Here is a 19,216-nt window from a genome sequence, read left to right on the forward strand (position 1 = left end):
TCCAACAACAAGCTTTTTGACACTTTGAGTCCAGAATTTTACCTAGAATGTGAAGGTCAGCTACCAGCACAAACTCAGAATAGCTGTTTATACTAAAAATCTTCATCATATATGACTTAAATAAATTAATTTAAAATCAGAAAAAAGTGAAGTAGAGCTAACTTACAAATATAATTATTATCCATAAGAGCCAATAGCCAAGTTCTGATAATACAGAGAACTTGGTATCATTCAGTCAATCCCAGGCAACTATTCACTTGTTGTACAAAAGTACATGGGGTTTAGCAGTCAAAACTCACCTGTCAGTGCAATCAGCTCAAAATCACAGGCTGACAGAACACAAAGGCACTTAGACAAAGTGAAACAAAACCTACCTGTTGAACATCCTGTTGAAAAACGCACAGCTGAAGCCGCTGGTGCAAGCGGACCTTTCGATGCTGCCAGATATTTTCCAGTTGGCGCTGGTGATGCAATACTTCATGGATGACATCCAGGACATGATGAACTGCTTTTGAGTAGTTGGCAGATGCGGTGAGGGAATCGGAGCTCCCAGGAGTCAAAGGTCTCTGGAGTTTGTCAAGGAGTGACTTCCCATCTTGGCTCACCTGGCCACCAGAAAGGACGAAGAATTACTCATCTTGCCAAAAAGCTTGTCAGGCTACTACTTTGTACCCCACCCCTTCTCCCAGTTTTAGACGTCTTTAAGAACTCAGAGAGCAATGATGAAGACCCGTTTTACTGCAGGAATGATTACCTACATGCAGCTGTAATAGGAAAGAAAAAAGATTATATATTCTCTTTCTAAAATAATTTTAAGAAGCAGCACCCTTCTAAATAACAGCCTGTCTTTCCATTATTTCATTACTTTAAGAGTGATCTTCCTTCAAAGTGTTGGGATTTTTTGTTTGGTTTGAGGTTTTTGTTGTTGTTGTGGATTTTTTTTAAAAACTAGTCAAATCTAACCTAGAATAAATATTCTTCAACTCTTTCCCTAGTCAATGGGATACCTAAAATTAAGCATTTGTCCAGAATTATCCTTCCAAGACAACTTCTCTCTTCATTTGCTGTAAAGGTGAAGAGGGAGGTTACTTTCTGTAGGTTAATATTAATTTGACAAATACATTTAAACCAACAGATATAAAACTTAGTACGTGAATCAATCTAACACGATTTACAACTTCTAAATTATTACTGTTACTGTTAAGCCAAGGGCAAACTGCTGTTAGGGAAAACTTAATTCTGATTAAATCACTTAAACCCTTTCCATACAGCACAGAAAGATACTGTTTTCTAAAATGTGTTTAACTACTAACAGGAAACATTTGTCATTTCTAACTGTTGTCTCCTGTGATTTAAACCACAGCAGAAATATTCAGATTTACCTTGTATGCTAATTAAAAAGCAATAATCCTCTCTTGTCTGGTCACTATTAACGTTTAGTGTTAAAAGCACTTTTCATTGGCGTTTACTCTTGTCACTTTTAGCATGAAGCTCAGAGAACTGTTACAATTCACTATCATTCAACTACCTGTAAAGAACTTTTCTAACAGCTCAACTAGCAGGCAGGAAAAAAAATCATCTGAAACCACAAGACTGGAGTATAAACAATAGCCTGAATCCATCAAATCAGCACCATGTCAGAAACAGCAAATTTGTCAAGGCCTTCCCCCAGTGGCTATTTTCAACAACTTTTTACTAAGTCTAGGCACATTTTAAATTTGTTATTCAGTAGTCAAACAGATACAAATGAAAATTCTTTTCTAATAATTAGATTACAAGGGAGTTAATTTCTCAGTTCCAGTTCAAGCTCCTTCATTTTAGTAATGAGCATCAACACAGAGAACAAAGCTCACTTCTGAAAGTAGCTCCTGTAAAGTCAAGTCAGCAGAAAAAAATGCATAGTCCATAGCACAGTTATAACAATATCTTTTTTCTTTTCTGTATCCAAAAGAATTATCCAGTAAATCCTTCAAATATTTCAAGATAATGGACTTCAATTATCCATTCAGAGTCCATAAAATCTAGGCGAAAAAAAATAATTGTGACAGCCCCTTGATCCAATTAGTTTATTAGCTTTATAAACAAATGACTGTGCACAGATTTTCCTTTGGGCTTTATACACTAAAATTTTCTCCCTTCCTAGTGCATGCCTACCTACCATAAGATTTCAGTGAGATGTATAACTTTATTTATTTATATATATAACTTAATTTAAGGCACATCTATTGGATTTTCAGGCACACCAGTTACCTCAGCTTGTAAGCTAGTAAGTTGCTTTACTAGTAATACACAGTAATTACCCTCAGCAAAATCAGACTGTCTAGTCTTAAAAGCATTTACTTTCTTGAAATTACTGTCTTCTACTTTGCAACCAAGTCGTGTTGTCAAGACATTGCAATCTAAAATGAATGACAGTGTTGTGATTCCCATAGTGTTCCTCTCTCTCTTCCCCCACTGTTCATTCATCACAAAATGAAAGGAGCTCCGTACTGTAGTAGAAATGAAGTCATACATCTAATAATGATAAGGAATAGTGCTATAATATCCTGACACAGAAAGACGCCTCCATCAATCTTCAGAAAGGAATGCACGTTTGAAAAACGCTAAATAAAACTAACTGCCCAGAGGAGGAAGACAACTTGTACATACACATACAGTTATTACTACTGCACCAATTCTGGTTGCTAAAGACACAGCTGTTTTTTTTACCAGATGGGGAAAAGTAATGACCAGAAATCAGAAGAAAGGCATTTAGTGCTATTTTTTTCCTTCGAGCAGTACCAGTGAAGATTTTGTTAGAATATCTAGCTATCCCAAAGTCAAAAGCTACAGCTTTGAAATCCTAAATAAATTTTCAAGGTATTTGCCAAAACAATCCTATAATCTACTCAGCCAATTTATTTTCTTTATGCATCACCAGCAAGCAAACAGTATTTAACATGCTAATCCACAGTACTTATTTGCACTTAACAGCAGGCTCGTCCAGTCACATCCCTACAAAAAAAAAAAAAAAAAAAAAAAAAAAAAAAAAAAAAAAAAAAAAAAGCCACAAAACCAACTCAAACCAAGTAGAAGAAATGCCATTATTTCAACCTCAGTGCTTTATCACCATTCTAGAGACCTACCCTTCCTACTCCTTGCTGCACTCTCACGAAGCATGCACCCCTGAGCGCCTCTCTTCACATAAATCTGTTACAAACGTGCTACGTCTCTGTCCCTTGTTTTAAAAAGGGACCATCCCAATGATGAAAGTTGATCATGAAGAAAAGAAACCTTACCACAAACATGCTTTCAAGAAATGAGTTCAGACAGTTATGTGTAGCAAAATCACAAATATCAGGTGTGATAGTATGTCATTAGACCAACTGACATAGCAGGATGGCATAGAGCAAGAGAATAGGGATATCAACGTGTAGTTAACACAGAACAAGAATTCATGAACTCTGGACATCTGACTAATGGTCACAAAATTTATGCAGGCCCTAAGGTTGCAGGTATTGAAAAAACACGGTTTTGATATGCTAACAACATGATGGATCATTAGCAATAATCTTACCCTCCTTTACTGCTAAATGAAATGTGAGCAGACTTAGGATTCAGGCTTCCTATAATGAAGCTGGCTCATTAGAAAGTAGTTTTAGCTTTAATGTAATGTATAAATCACAACCATTAATTCAAACCCACGTGACCTCCTTTTAAAGACAGGTGCAAGCTGTGGCCTAAGCTACGCTGTGTCCACTGATCATTTTTACCATGATTTAACCAAACACATAATTTTATGAGTATAAAACCAACTGTATCTATTCCAGAACAACATCAGTCCAATTGAATAATAAGAACAGCTTTACCCCACAATAAGAACAATCCTAGCAGAAGAAAGAAAGACAAGTAAAGCAGGAAATGCAGAAAATACCTGTTAGCTAATAATAGTGAAATGAATATTCATTTGATTTCAGGTAAGTAAAGCACAAGAGAAAACTCAAAATTTGAAAGAAAACAAAAAAAGATAGTTGAGTCATCACTTTCTAGGCCACCTTCAGAATAAGCATTTTATCTTAAGTTGTAAATACAATTATTAGAAATAGTGACAAATATTATGATTCCTGTGTGTGCCGAGTCCAAGATTAGAGCAGCAGCATAGGGTGTGTGTGGATACAAATATTGCTGCTAGCAAGATTTTCTCTTGCTTCTTTCCAGTCCCGTGAGATACTTTTCTTTCTCACGGAAGATATTTGCAGAGTTCTATAACCTGTGAACACCTGCGACCTTGCAAAGCCTTGTTTATGGTACAGTAGGAAAATATTTTGACAATGGATGTTTTAGGATTCTAGCCAATTACCCCCAAGGGGTGGCTGATCCTTTGACCAATCAGACTATGAAGAAATAGAGTTGTAAAATAATTAAATAAATGAATCTTGCTGCACAATTCCTGCCTGTTGGATCTTTCTTCTCCTCCCTACCACTGCGGGATACCGTAATAGGTATGCTAATCTTACAAACGCTGACTACATAGGCATGCTAACTCATTTAAGTGTCTTTGAGGTTGATGAAACTAAGTGCATTACCTTCTGGCTTCTCAAATGACATCCTTTGGTGGTTAAGCCTTTTTTGTAAGGCCATTTCAGAGATGGATTTTCAAAACACACTTAGAGCAATCCATGCCAGCATTCATGCCTTCCCAAAGAATTCCCAGCTGTCTTGGGGTGATTTTATGAAAAAACTGTATTTCCCTATTGTCTGCTTTATGCCCACAAATGGGTCCCACAGCTTTAAGCTGGGTCCAGCAGAGGGGGGAGAGAAGCCAGGAGAATTCTTCAGCACGGTTTGTGTTCAAGGACTCACACACACTCCCCCGTATTCTCACCACTGCAGAGCCAAGGGAGCACCTCCTGCTTTTAGCCAGCCTGTGAGCTGAGGCAAGAAATCCTCTGAAACTAATTCTTCTTCTTCTGGAACTGCTCAGCCCAGCTGTGGTCTGAGAACTAGATCACTGGACCCCTGGACCAGCAGGGAGGGCGCGAGGATCCCAGCCTCGGACCTTGGGAGGGGCCGAGCCAGCTACAGAGGGAACTCTAAATCCACCAGCTTTCTCTGCATCGAGGAGGTTTATTATCTAACAGACTCATTTGTTTCCTGTACCCCGCCAGCACTGTGCTTGTTAAATAAACAGTTTTTTTCACTTTCATCCAAGAAATTCCTCTTGTATCAGTGGGGGAGGGAGTGCTGAAACCTGTCTTCTGGGGCGGTGATGTTCATTACAGGATGTTTCCTCCTAAACTTGTCTCAAACCCAGACACCAGCTAACTTCTCTTCAAGTAAATGTTTAAACAATAGTATCACACTGCTATTCAAAGGCAGCAATATGCAAATGCAAATTAAAATGTACTTAGTGCTCCAAGGGTTGTTTGTACCACACATGGTTAAATCTCGCCTTTGAATTTCTTTCCAAAGATTAAGGGGAAGACTTTAACACTCCACTTTTGAACAACAGTGGCAAAATACAGTATATGAAATTTTAAAAGAAGCTTGGCACTTGACTTTCCAGCTAATTTCCAATGCAACAAGTGATACCGATTCATGATCCAAACTTAACACGACACAATTTTATCTAAGGAAAGACACTGACCTCAGAGTAAGCCAAGGTAATATGCTCATATATCCCTTGATGATGATGGATAGCATCTTCTAAATCTTGCAGTTCTGAGGGAAGCTCCACCTCACCACAGGCTTTACACCATGAGTCCACATTGCTCATGTACTGCAACAGAGAAGAAACACTCAGCTTGATTTTGGGTTCTACCATTAAGCACACATACGATGGTAATATACAAAAGGATGTTAATCTGTGTGACAGACGCTGAAAAGACTTCTTTTAAGTGAAAAGTCTTTACTGTATTTCGCTCTGAAATAACCAAAAGTTTATACCAGAATAGAAAGAAATATTCAAGTCTGACTATACTTGTGCTTTTAGGTATCTGAAACTCTTTGAGTAGTTTGGAGACAGGCAGGCCTAGCTGTACATTGGCAATCTTCAGAACCAATTTAACTGTTGGCAATATTGATGCTTCAAGTTTACTCTTGCTCCTTTTCTTGACTTTGCAGCTAAGAAAATGTTTCCTTCACCCTGCACCTACCATTTCAGAAACATGAAAGCCAGTTAAGATCTTGTTTACACGAGGCAGTAAAACATGCTACAGCTTTCAAGTCCAGACCCTTGGTTTTTACCCATCAGCTCCCTGTGCAGATACTCATGGTATCATGAGGTTTATCACCTCACCTATTTTTAATCTTCAGAGAAAACCATGTTTCTTTGTACATGCACACAAAGAATTACTGGTGAACCATTCACTGAAACACTCCATCGTTATCTTTTGCTGGAAATAGGTTATCAAGGAAGCAAAGCAGTGCCAGGGCACTGTGAATTCACACCTCAGTCCCCAAAGAACTAACATCTACATGCAGAGAAGCACTAAATCCATTTGGCAAGCTACTACAGCAGCAAGCATGTAAGGGATTTACAACTTGAGCAGAGGTCTCCTAGGACTAGCACTGAACTTTGAGCACACAGCTAAGTCAGCATAGCTGCTCGAGTCAAGCCTTTCAGGGGAAATTGAGGACACTGCAACAGAAACCTCTTCTGCAGATGACTTAAGTTATGTCTGAAGTTTAAGCTGTCTTGACAGACAAGAAACTGCCATCACAGCTATATGCATAGCAGAAGTTCTGCCGACTTATTTTTCACAGCTAGGGGGCATGAATTTTATACCCCTGCTATGCTAGGAAAGGAAGGAGGAAAAAAGCATCTTTTTTCTAGGAGTTTTCATAGTTGTTAAACCTCGTAGAGCCAAGCACATGTGAGCTCTGTAAAATAAATTTCCCCTATTCATTTCAAGTTCAAGACTCAAAAGTTATGAGACCAAGCCATTTGTCTCACCATACATATCTTAATTGTTGGAGAACATGTAGTCTTTTGTAGAAAGAGGAATTCATAGATCACTTCTGGTACTCTTCTATTGTTTGATAGCTGGGCAGAAGGGTGGTAGAATACTTAGCTCTAAAATACTTATTTAATTCTCATTAAGGGCCAGTTTAAAACATCTCTAATGTTAAGCACTGAACATTAATAGAAGCTCCCATGTGCACCAGTGAGCAGGCACTGATAGCTGGTGCAGTCTTCACTGTGTCTGACAGTAGGCAGCGACACTTACCTGTCACTTGCAAGAGTACACATGTATTCAAGACGGGCGTGTTTTTTCTTGGGCTGCTTACTTTTTAATCTTTTTATGTAGGTCAAGTGTCACCAGTCTCTAAAGGGGTCATTCCTCACATTCCAAACCCTCTTTCCTTGAACTCACTCTCCACTGCTAATGAAACAGCTAATATATCACAGGCAGGTATCTTACAAAGCAACTAGGGCAATCCATCGCCGCTAATCATAAAATGAAAACTGCAGAAGGAGCAATTACAAGTAAATTAACCCCAGCAGATGCAGCACTATTTTCTCTCTTTCCTCCTGTTTACACTTACATTAAGCGGTAAAGAAGGTAACACTGACCCTCACTACAGTTGCCCAGCATACAATCACACAAAATTTAGTCCCCTGACTTCTGATGAGCATAATTTATTACTTTTGTCATGAAAAATGACAGCATTTGAGTCAAGGTATACCCACCTGTTCACATTCATCCATCTCTCTTCTACATGTATGGCTGAAAGTGCTTAAACATAAACCCGAATGATCCAAATAATTAGAAAAGCATCCATATTGATAAGGTACCTAATAGTGTCTATCAAATGCTTCAAGCTGACTGGTGACTTTTCTATCAGGAAACTATTCCTTCATCTCATTTTTATGTAGCTTTTCTGTAAAACCTGCTAAAAGGACTTATTATAGTGGCATCATTTTATATAATTTACCTTAGTCTGTCTAAGGACATTAAACCAATGTCACCACTACCATAATGAAAAGCAATGTGTATTTGCATCTTAATACACTCTCATTTCTAATGTCTAGATATTTATCAAGTTAAACATCCATGTACTAGAAATCAGGGAAAGAAATGTCTTAAAATCAACTGTACCACCTCTCTCTGTTTCTGAAGTTTTCAGCTCCCAAGTGCTTCCTTCATTCATTCCAAATTAAAGTTATGTCAGACAGGAGACATTTCCTTGGATATAATTTAGCAAGGCAAATTGAAAGAAAAGTATCTACATACAGCACACCAGAGCTTCCATGAGCCATACCCATCCAGGAGCCTCTGCTCTCCAAACACACCAGGGATGCACAGAGCAGTCAGCCAACGAGATCAGCGGGTGACTCAACTGTGCACACACAGCAGCTCCTTCAGAACTGAACTCCCTTGAGGGCAAAACATGCTTTCGCCATTAAGATTATTAACTTGGGGATATTTATTCCTATTTCCCCTACATATACCTCTTCTCTGGCAGTTACACACGGTTAATGACTTAATTAAAATAATTGGTATAGGCCTAAAGCTAAAATGTTTTTTTGGCATAGGAGGAATCTCTTATGGAATACTAAGTAAACATCTCCCACCACAATTTCAGATTCAGAAGACAGTTAATTAGCTTTTCAACTTTCAGGCCAGTTCAACCTATGTTTTCTATAAGCAATTATTATGAGTTACATCTTGACACTCAAGGACTGATTGGAGTTGAGTGGTGAGGACAATAAAAGAAGCGGTAGTTTCTAGATGTAGGAAAGGCATTATATTGATACTTAAAAGCCTTATATATTTAAGCATTTCTGTCCACTTCATTTGATTCATATAGCTAATTTGGTTATTTTATCTTGCACTGAAATGAGCAAAGCATTTTGTGGAGAATTTAAGGCCAGTGGGCTAAGCTAAGGAGAACAAGGTTTTGTTTGAGTATCGAAATCGGCAGAAATAAATATTCTGGCTTTGTTGTCAACCTTTTCAATCACTTTGTTGCACTTTTGTCCAAAGCAAAAGCAAACTGCACAACTCACTGTTCCAGCACATACACTTTTGTTGATGCCCTCCCTATTCACTAACCTGTTCAGCTTTTTGATGGAAGATGGAGGACATGTCCAGTAACGTGCTCCGTTCATCCAAGGCTGCAGCAAATGCCTTCCACTCCTGCTCCAATTGACTGGCAATCTGTTTGATTTGCTGTGAAGCATAATGGCCAGACTCGATCAGGCGGTTTGCTACTGACATGATGCGGCTGATGTTCACATACACATTCTGTGGAGAAGAAAGAGGGAAAAATTAGTGCAAGTTAGCACACCAATTAAATACACAAGTATATTCCTAAAAAATTCTACTTTATCACAATACTGAAAACAGTCTGCTTTTATTTGGCAGGTTTATGCATGCCAAACTTTGGAACCTAGGTGTATACAGTAACAGTCGATCCATTACTGACAAGTGAGAAGGATGACTTAAAATAACCAGTCTAAAACTCATGTTAACAATCAGCTTAAGACAATTTATATTACATAAAGACACATTATTACAATAAAGAGGATGAAATAACCATATTTCACAACAACCACAATAAAAATGCTTACAGACATTCAAGTCAACAAGACATTCAGATACACACAATATAGGAAAACTGAAGAATCATTACTAAGCTCTTGATCTATCCACAGTATGCATGTGTGCAACATCTGTGAACCTTTACATCAACTTCTGAAAGTAACTTTTAAAGAAACAAAACAAAGAACTATGAGCTACAAGAAATTAACAGTTTTACATTTTATTTTCTTGCTGCTATATTGCCTCAGAGCTAGCACTGAAAATTAGATAAATAAGGTCCAAGATCAGAAGTATTCTCTAGCATACTGGAATTAGTCACTGATGGCTCTTCGTCAATCTAATCTAACTTTAAATCAAGTTTCTGATTCCTGTGAAGTAAAACAAGAACAACTTTGCCACCAAAAGCTTTCTGAGCAACTCTTTCAGAGCTACACGTGTATAACATGGAGTTGACACTTCCTTCAACTGGGCAGACTCCTATACATCTGAATTAAGTTCTTAGAATTGTTGAGGCTGGAGATCACCCAGTACAACCACCAGACACTGGGCAAATCAGGTGGAACCATGACCTGCTGGCATTCAGCCGTTGCCCAGAGCTTGACACTGACTGGCTGGAGCAAGCACTGCAGTTCCTCCAGGCTTCACTGTCCAGACTCATCTGAGTGGCAATTAGGACAGGTCCCTATTGATTGTAAACTGTATGCATGTATGCAAGCAGGAGCATACCTGACACAGCCTACACCTCAGCTGGTCCACTTAATAAACTGAGCACAGCAGTGTCATGTTGGCTGGTTTTCCTTTCAGCACAGTGCCACTTCTTACTTTTTTAGGTTACCCCACACATCTATGCTCTGCTTTTTAAGCACAGCCAAACAACTGGCACAGTACAAATCTCCTATTTCCAACAAATTTTAGAAGAGAGCATTTTGGCCTATTAAAAGTGTAGCATAAATACAAGACTGTTAAATGAATACAGAAAGCCATTAGATGCTCTTTACAGTTGTGAGAAGAAACAAGTGCCAAAAGAGAAAAGAATAAAGGCTGTAGTAGACAGCCATTTGAACTTTTTCTGTATCATAAACAAGCAATTTTGGAAATTCTGGAACAGCAGTTAAAAATGAAGGACATGGCACAATAACCACTAAGTAAAACAAACTAAAACTGAGCTGTGGTTAACATGTATTCATTTTCCCATGGCAATCAGGCTTCACACGTGTGGAAGAATACAGCCTGTAGCAGTATGAATATGAACTAAAACGCTGACATTGAACACTTTCCAAGCTATGGACACCACATTCCTTTCCTCAAAAGAAAACCAACCAAGAAAAAAACTTACAATAATCTAACCCTTTTACCTCACTACGTGATATATCTACCAAAGTTTTTAAGTGTCAGTATTTTAGAATGCAATGACCCAAATGAGATAGATTTAAGGAGGAAAAGAATCTGCAATAGCAACTCACTACAATTAGACTGTGTTTAATTGACCCTTGAAGGTCAACAAATTTTGTTAAATTTCCTACAAGGCCAGGTATAAGACAACTGCATATGTTGCACACTGCTTGAGAATGAGAAACACTGTTACAAGTGACCTGGTGCTAATTTACCAGATACTGATATCTTACTCATTGTATGCATTTCCACCCTGGCTTCAGTTAAGGAAGCAACAGCTATGAGGTAATAACTGATAAAGTCTTATTTAGTGACCTCATTTACACCACGTGAATCTGCACGAAGCACCTGCAGCTTCTAAGTGGGTATCAACTGTCTCAAAGGTGAAAGGCTAATGTGATACTGCAGCTCTTTCATTGTGTTACACACATGACTATTGTAACAAGACTTAAAAGGTAACTATTCAAGTTACTGCATTACAGTGTGTTTAGTAAGGTTACAAATGTACCTAGCATGATTATTTTCTCTCAAAATGCTCTTTAGCCAGAAGCTGAAAGGACATCTTACCATGTCTAGAAAGCTCCTCATTGCAGATTTTTCCTCTAAAGGGAGTATACAAATGAAAAAAAGTATTGCTCAGCAAAGCAACACAGATTAGTAGCCTAACTGCGCTGTGTCATTCTTTGATGCATGCCTGAAAGGCAAATCCACAGGAAAAATACAGGTGACAGCCTACCAGCTCAATTGAACTTCTACCACACTCACACAAAATAAAGCTGGCAGGTAACCTGAAGGTTCCATTTTACTTCCTGATTTTCCCAGGCCCACTTAGAAAATGTTGGTTTAGCTCCAAGATTTCAAAGAGCAGTTTTCTGACACAGAGACTACTACGCGTTCAGTTTTAAATGCCATCAACTCAGTGACACGGCCCGTAAGCATCGTAAGTGGCACCTCTGTATGGACTGTAGTGAGCTATTTTACTGTGATAGAAAGAATTTAGCAATGGAATTTTCAAATCATCTGCCACTTCACACACAAATGACCACCAAAACATGGTGTAGTATTAATGTATGAATTAACACCTGCTTTAACGATTTACACGTTCTCTAACATTTCTTCTAGTCTCATTTTTGAAGCAACAGTAAAATTTTCGGTTTGGGAATACAAACTTCAACGATGAGGGCTGCAGGACAACTAAAGGTAAAACCTGATCTATTCCCTTGAAAAAATATAAACTTGGCAACATCCAAGCTGCAATTAAGGAAAGTGTTTAACCTGTTCTTCATCTAAAAGGATCTTCTAAGTATTCTCAGGTAACTATTTAACCATTGCTATCAGCACTGGAACATGTGCAATATAATTTCACTCTAACTTCCTTCAAATTTCTCATCTCTTTCCTACATTTTTCACAGTGGACCTGGAGAATCTTGCTGCAAGACTATATAGTCCAACACCAACACTACCTTCTTTCCTCCTTTACTTTTCACCCACCTTAATCATAGTAAATGCCCATGCCTTCAAACTCTCCCTACAGCCACATCACTTTCATGCAGATGTTTCCCATTACAACACTAAGTATGGGGCTTTAAACTGGACCTAGTTCTCTAGTAGGACCAACTGAATCAGAGCATTTTCTTTACAAATCTGAAGTTCAGCCACCCCAAAAAGTACCAAGAGTGAAATAAGATCTGCTTCTTTTCAGTAACACCACTGTCTATTCCTTTAGTTTGTGATTCATTGACATGAACATACTTGTTGCTGTATCAACACCTCAGTAGCTGAGTGCTTTTTAAAATCTGTTTATTTGCTTCTTCCCTCTTAAGGACTGCACATCTAGCCTGTTCTATTTAGTCTTGCTGACTTTGGAGTGCTCCTCAGAAGCCAAAAATAGTCTGAACTCATTTTACCTTTTCAGTCTATTCTCAGGCTGGTGGCATCCAGACATTGTGTCTAAGCATTAACTGCTCTGGCACCATAAAGATTCTCTTATGGATGTACACCTGTGGTCTTGCTCTCATTTGCCCAAATCCTGAGGACCAAGGGCGGTCTAGAATTCACATGGTGCTTAAGTCTATCTCAAGAGACAAATCTGTATGGTTACAAAAACACATATTTAAAGTAAAAAGAATCTCAAGGGTGAAATATGTCAGCGGTACAGAGGAGAAGGAAAAAATTACACTGCCTCTAAGCTAATGTGATTTTACCTCACCTGACTTCATGTTTTCATTTGTACCAGTCCCTGTGTCTGGATTTGAGCAAGACTTTTAAATTTTAACTCTGTAAACCTAGTGATAGTCAATCACTGTGCTCATATTTTTATTTTAACATCCCAAAGCTCTCACCAGTGCTCATCTCTGACACTCTCTTTTTGGATAGCATTCAGTATTTGATTACTACCTTGATAAAATGGTTTAGTGTATGCAAACAGCCTGTTCTGAGAACATTAATCAACTTAGCAATACGCCTACAATTGACATAGAGTTTTTGGATTATGGTTAATAAATGTAACTTCTACTCATGGTCCTATCAACACTGAGACAAGAAGCAGTCATAGCACATCCTTTAATAGTAGCATGTGTCAGCTTTCTCCAAACAAAGTTTCATTTTGCCTGCATCACTCTTCAAGCATTTTAACCCTCCCCAGTGCAGGGAGAGGCACAGTTAAACTGCAATGAACACAAGCCCATCTGATCTAGCAACAAGAGCAGAAAATGTTCAAGCAGACAACATCCTACTCTTCACCCCCGTATTTCACATGACTTCTTGTCTTCCTTGTGTCCCAGCAGATGTATAGAAAATGGCAGGAAAAGAGTGGACAGACACATAATCAATCTTTCCTACTCTTGCATGCAAGACAGACTAATCATATAATCATGGGTTCTTCATTCTCTCAGTTCAGAAACTCAATACATAACTTTTGTACTTGTAACTCCTATGATGTTTTATTTGAAAGTTTTTCCCTTAAAAGGTACTAAGAACTTGTTTTGAGAAGTGAAGCATTGGTTTAGTCACCCAAATGGGAACATCAAGCTGAAACTGAGTATTGCTTAACTCAAATAAATCTCCAGACTTGACAACAGCAATTTACTGTTGCTGAAAACAGGCCTTTAAAATTGCACTGAAAATCCATCCTCATCTTTAGAGAGCAGAATCATTGAGAGTTTGTTTTTCTCTACAGTTATGGAACATGGGATCCACCTGCCCTCTGAAGAGACAGCCTTGACTTTTATCAGTGCACAGCTTCTCAAATTCCCTAACAGGAAGACACGTACCTATGGCTGCCCCTGTGAACTATCTTTCAGTCAGTAGTTCTTTTAGTCACATCAACCTGTATGCTAATCCATGGTAACCAAACATATGGCCCTCTTTAATGCACAGCACTACACCAATCCAGCTTTTCTCTGGGACAGATTCATTGCAATGAGAAACAGTCTGTGTATTAAGCTTAAGACGTGCATGAACTTACTCCTGTTACCTTGAAGTGCAACCACATGAATACACAAGATTCCTAGGTATACCATTTGCTAATGAAACTGGTGAAAGTAAACTTAAATCTCCTCCCTGGATGTGTTCTTTACTTTGTTGTTTTAGAACATTGGGTTTACACTTCCAACTATTTTGTGTTCTTACTGAAAACCAAGATTCTAAAAATGGCACAAAGCCATAACAAGAAATTTTTTTTTAAAAAATCAGCAAATTCTCTTTGTCCTTGATGTAACTAACTCTTGTCCATGACAGGAAGTAAGTCGCTTTCACAATGGTTTACATCCAGGTGGCTTGCTTCAGACTGGAAGACCAGATCAAAATTTTGGCATCTGACCCAAAGGCTGTCACTCTTTCTCATCCAAGTTTGGCATAAGCAGCTGCAGAAGTTGCCCTCCACCTCTTGGAAACAAACTGCTACTTGGGAAGGAAGGGGACATGAGAGACCCAGCTATTGACAGAGGGTAGCACCTGCTGTGGAGGGGAGCACGTGCCCTGCAGCAACCAATGTGTTGGGAAAAGCAGCTGCAACATCAATTATCAGAATTAAGCTGTGAGCAAGCGCAAGAGGTTGCATTTAGCTGCTTGGGGAGCATTTATCCTTTGAACAGTCCTTCCCTACCTCAAGTGAGCCTAAGAAAATTGACTACAAAGCAAGATCTATTAAGGTCCAATTAGGGCCACAATGAAAAGCCTCCAAAATCTCCTGCAATAAATAAAGCTTATATGTAGTTGTCTTCCTCCCTTTCTCTACTCCATCCAAATGAATTATTTCACATGGTTGTAGATAGGTTAAAAGTTAAATTCCACTTCTGGTGTTAGAGTATTCACACAAGAGACCTTAAATCCACTTTGATTACTGAAGAGTTACACTGACAGGAAGAGTGAACAAACAGCAGCTTGTTAAGCACAGAGCATATGTGGAGAGTGGTCAGGGAGAAGCTGAACATGCTTGCAGGAGTTAAGACTGCCCAACATTTTTCCAGTTAAAGCTAATGAAAAATAAAGCCTGCCAAAATTCAATCAGTTCACGTCATTTTTTATGTTACGTTCAGTTTAATCTCTGCCCCTAATCTGTATGAAAGGCTTTTGCTGTTTAACCAAATAAAACCCAGATAATCTGAATGCTGCTTAAATCAAAACCAGGGACCAATCATTCTGAATTTACATTTTCCTGTTCTGTGGCAGAGAACCCCTTCTGGAGGGGCTGTGCTACAGAAAAAAATGTAGCTCGTTTTTACCCTTTAGAAAGTTCACATAGCCTAATTTGCCCCAAATTCAAACTACTCCTTGTACACTTTAAGAAATCATCTTGCAGGCTGAGAAAAAGTCCCCTGTAATTCATGCATTTGACAACTAAAGGCAAAGGAGAGATTAACAGCAAAAGACTAATAGCAACACAGAGCAGGAAGGATTATGCTGCCTCACTCAAGTGCTCCCTACTGTTGATAGCATCTGAACAGTCTGAAAGAAGGAAAAAAAATAAAAAAGTCATCTAATTTGAAGAAAAGAGGACAACAGTGATTAATATCAGGACAGGCTTACAGAAGAAGAATTTAACCTTTAGAATACAAGTCCAAGAATTGCCTGGAAGGCCACTCAAAATTACTGAGTTCCAAAAGTCATCTCATGTCAATGACACCTACTGTTATCCTGTGTTTCTTTCTGCTCTATTTCATATGCAGAGCAGTGAGGAACAAGGTGCTCCATAAGGCAGCAATTCCCCATGCCGTGAACCAAACCTAATGGTCAAAACCATATATGATGTTACGTAACTTAATTACAAAGTCCCCCCAGCATTTGCTTTACTCTTTGCGGAAAGCTCATATAGATTTTAATTTTTTTGAACTTTTGGAAACAGAGCTGAGTTGCAAAAGAAGAAAATGTGCCTTCTCTAATTGTGTCTTCTATTGTCTTACCTCCAGCTGCACCATACACAAGAGTTGCCTTACTAGTCCTGCCATTACTTTAGCAAGACACACAACCTAGCTAAGTTTATTTTGTCACTTTCCACATTTAGTAGTCCTGTTCTACAGAAAAACCCTCTTGCAAGAGTTGATCATTTCAACCATACTTTAATTCAATTCCCATCCCTGGACTGCCAAGAATGTTCATTTCTAACAAGACTGGTAGTGTTCTTCTTTCATTGATCTGACAAACAGGAACTGGATTTAGGCCCAGACTCCCAAGGTTATTTAAACACCTAAAATGTGTAAAGGACCTAAAATGTACTTGAGAATTTTGTCCCCATGTTCAAACAGCAATTCAGGAAACTGAAAGTAAACAGCTTTCACTCGTTGCCAGTCAAAATCCAATTTTTTTATTACAGCCTACTGATGATATTTGACCAAAAAAATTGTTTGTTTTAGCTCCATTCTACTGTGCCAAAAATGAGAAGTGTCTTCTTAAAACCAGGGAAAATTATTACACCAGGCTCAGTTACTTCTCAGAACGTTTTGTCTGAGTTGAAATCTATTCAGAAGATCCTGAGAGGTATTTCTTTCAGAATGGAGAGCTAAAATCTGTATTTTACATGATTCTCTGCAATTTCCTACAAGACCCAAGGTGGTGCTCAAAGACACATCCCAGGTTCTAGAAGCTTGGATGCTTGTATTTGAGAGGTGCTGAGCTTATGTTGAACACTGCCATTTGTCAAAACAATTTGCTTTATCACAGTACCTTGGTACTTGACCACCCTTTATTTTCTTGCGCTGTGTTTTATAACTTCACTGCTCAAACACAAATTTGCACTACTTGTAAAGAAGGACTGATCTGTGTCTATGTACTTACAAATTCTACCTTAACAGAGAACAAATAGCCAGCATGTCTGAGCTGTGCTGTGCAGGGAGGCCTGTTCTTACCATACAGTTCATGGCAAAGTGATTGTGCTGTGTCTGAAGCTCCATCGCGTGGGGGTGACTGGTTCCAATCTCTGTGTAGTTGTTCAGAAACAGTCCTTTGTTGTGTGTGATCCAGTCAAACATCTACATGAAAATATTAAGGAAAGGAGAAAGTTCAATAATTTGTTATGGCAGAAACCATAGACAAGCAATGTAAGATATCTGTGAACACAGAATACAGAGTCTAAGGCCATGAAAATTAACACTGATGCTCTTTCCATTGTACGTTACTGTACATTTTAACCCAATCATTGCTGAAATCTGTCTTTCTGGATCAAATTGCTGAGGCTGTTACTGTTATCTTTACGATAGGTCTTTATCTCAATGAGCTACAGTAATGTCATAATTGTAAACTTCATTATTACAAAGAAGTCATAGTAAACAAACAGACTTGGAGCACAGCCCTGAGTTGCCAAGCTTTTATGTTCTCTAGTGTCAACTTACTGACATCAGCAGCTTAGCAGTTTAGAATGAAAATGGCAACTCAGGGAAATTAAATATAAATTCTTTCATGCTGATCAAGTACTTCAGCAGCAAGTTTAATATTTTTACTTCGTAACTTTACAGCAGATTTGAAAACTATTCTATTTCTAGATGAATTATTAAAAGTATACATGAGCACAGAGTTACATGTTACTTTCTTCCAGAGAAATTTATGAGTAATCTTTAAATATGCTTGTTTTTAAAAAGAAAAAAAGGAGTATTTTAATACTCCAACAAATTTTAGGACAGACCTTATATGACAATGAAGGCACGCAGGTATGTTAACAGTGGCACTGGAAAACGAAGTTTTCAAAGACCAAGCAACACAGCAAAGAGCTGTTCAACACCCCACCTGCTCACAATGGTCTTGAAATCTTTGCCATATCCAAGCAAAAGGGACATACCTGCTCTCTGGATAAGCTGAAATAGTTTGTCCAGGAAAAAGCAGTAGCTGTAAGCATTCATTTAAAGATCTTTCAAAATATGCTGGCTAACAGAACAACATTATCAAATCCAGTATTTGTCCCAAGTCCGTGACAAACTAAATTGTAAGTAGACCACAATACGGTAAGAACTGTAAACCAAACTTTTGAAGTTTAGACAACTGAGGCAGCTGATCCCATACTACTAAAATTTTAAGCTTTTTATTTGGAACTCAGTGAAGATGTGTTAGAACGTTATTCAAAACAGACACTGGTACTGCTTGTGACCACTCTTCCCTAGGTCACCTGAATTTGCTGCCTTCAGACACTTAAAGGGCAATTCCAATCAGATTCCCTCCCATCTTGTCCCTTTTTTGCCTTCTCTTCTCCTGAACCAGTCCAAATGTCTTGCACTAAGCTGAGCAAGTCCTCCAAAAGGAGCATGCTTATTTCTCCCCATGCAATACCCTTTTCCTTTCCAACAAAGGTCCCATCCTTTCCCACATTTCAGTAAAACACAGACATACACTGATAAAAAAGTCATGAGCTGTGAAATCTAATCTGACACAAGCAGTAAAAATAAGGGCTGCAAGTAGATTAAGGTAAGGGTCTTAATCCAAAATTGAGTTGGGATACTACAAAAACCTTTTTTTTTTTTTTTTTTTTTTTTTAACTGGCTAATGAGAGAAAAACGGTCCCAGGTATGGTGGCTGCTGTCAACCTCATTTTGAGGTGCCTAATATTTCCCTTCCAAAAGAAAGATGTGTTAATTTAATATAGACTTATTCTTGGAATCAGAAACATAGAAAACACTGACAGGAGCTTACGCAACCACATGGCAGGACGGAGGTCAATCCCACAGGCTCAAGTATTTTACAAGAAGTTTCTTAAAGCCCAAGTTATGTAAGCAATTTGATAAAATATAAGCAAACCAACAAAATACATTTTGATGGTGCTCACAAGGTACTGAAAGATATGCTATAATGCAGAATAATTAATTCTGTAATGA

At 38.4% G+C, this 19,216-nt stretch overlaps 1 protein-coding gene across 1 annotated transcript in view; it reads right to left on the reverse strand.

Moving 5' to 3' along the window:
- The window catches only part of TRIO (trio Rho guanine nucleotide exchange factor), a 248,805-nt gene that overhangs the window by 148,205 nt on the left and 81,384 nt on the right, over window positions 1–19,216 (reverse strand). The window contains 4 exon segments of the mRNA XM_069004019.1: window positions 375–605; window positions 5,627–5,758; window positions 9,039–9,230; window positions 17,264–17,386. Of these exon segments, the coding sequence (XP_068860120.1) occupies window positions 375–605; window positions 5,627–5,758; window positions 9,039–9,230; window positions 17,264–17,386 (678 nt within the window).

The sequence above is a fragment of the Aphelocoma coerulescens genome, chromosome 2, assembly GCF_041296385.1.
Source record: "Aphelocoma coerulescens isolate FSJ_1873_10779 chromosome 2, UR_Acoe_1.0, whole genome shotgun sequence".
In the NCBI taxonomy this organism is placed as follows: Eukaryota; Metazoa; Chordata; class Aves; order Passeriformes; family Corvidae; genus Aphelocoma; species Aphelocoma coerulescens.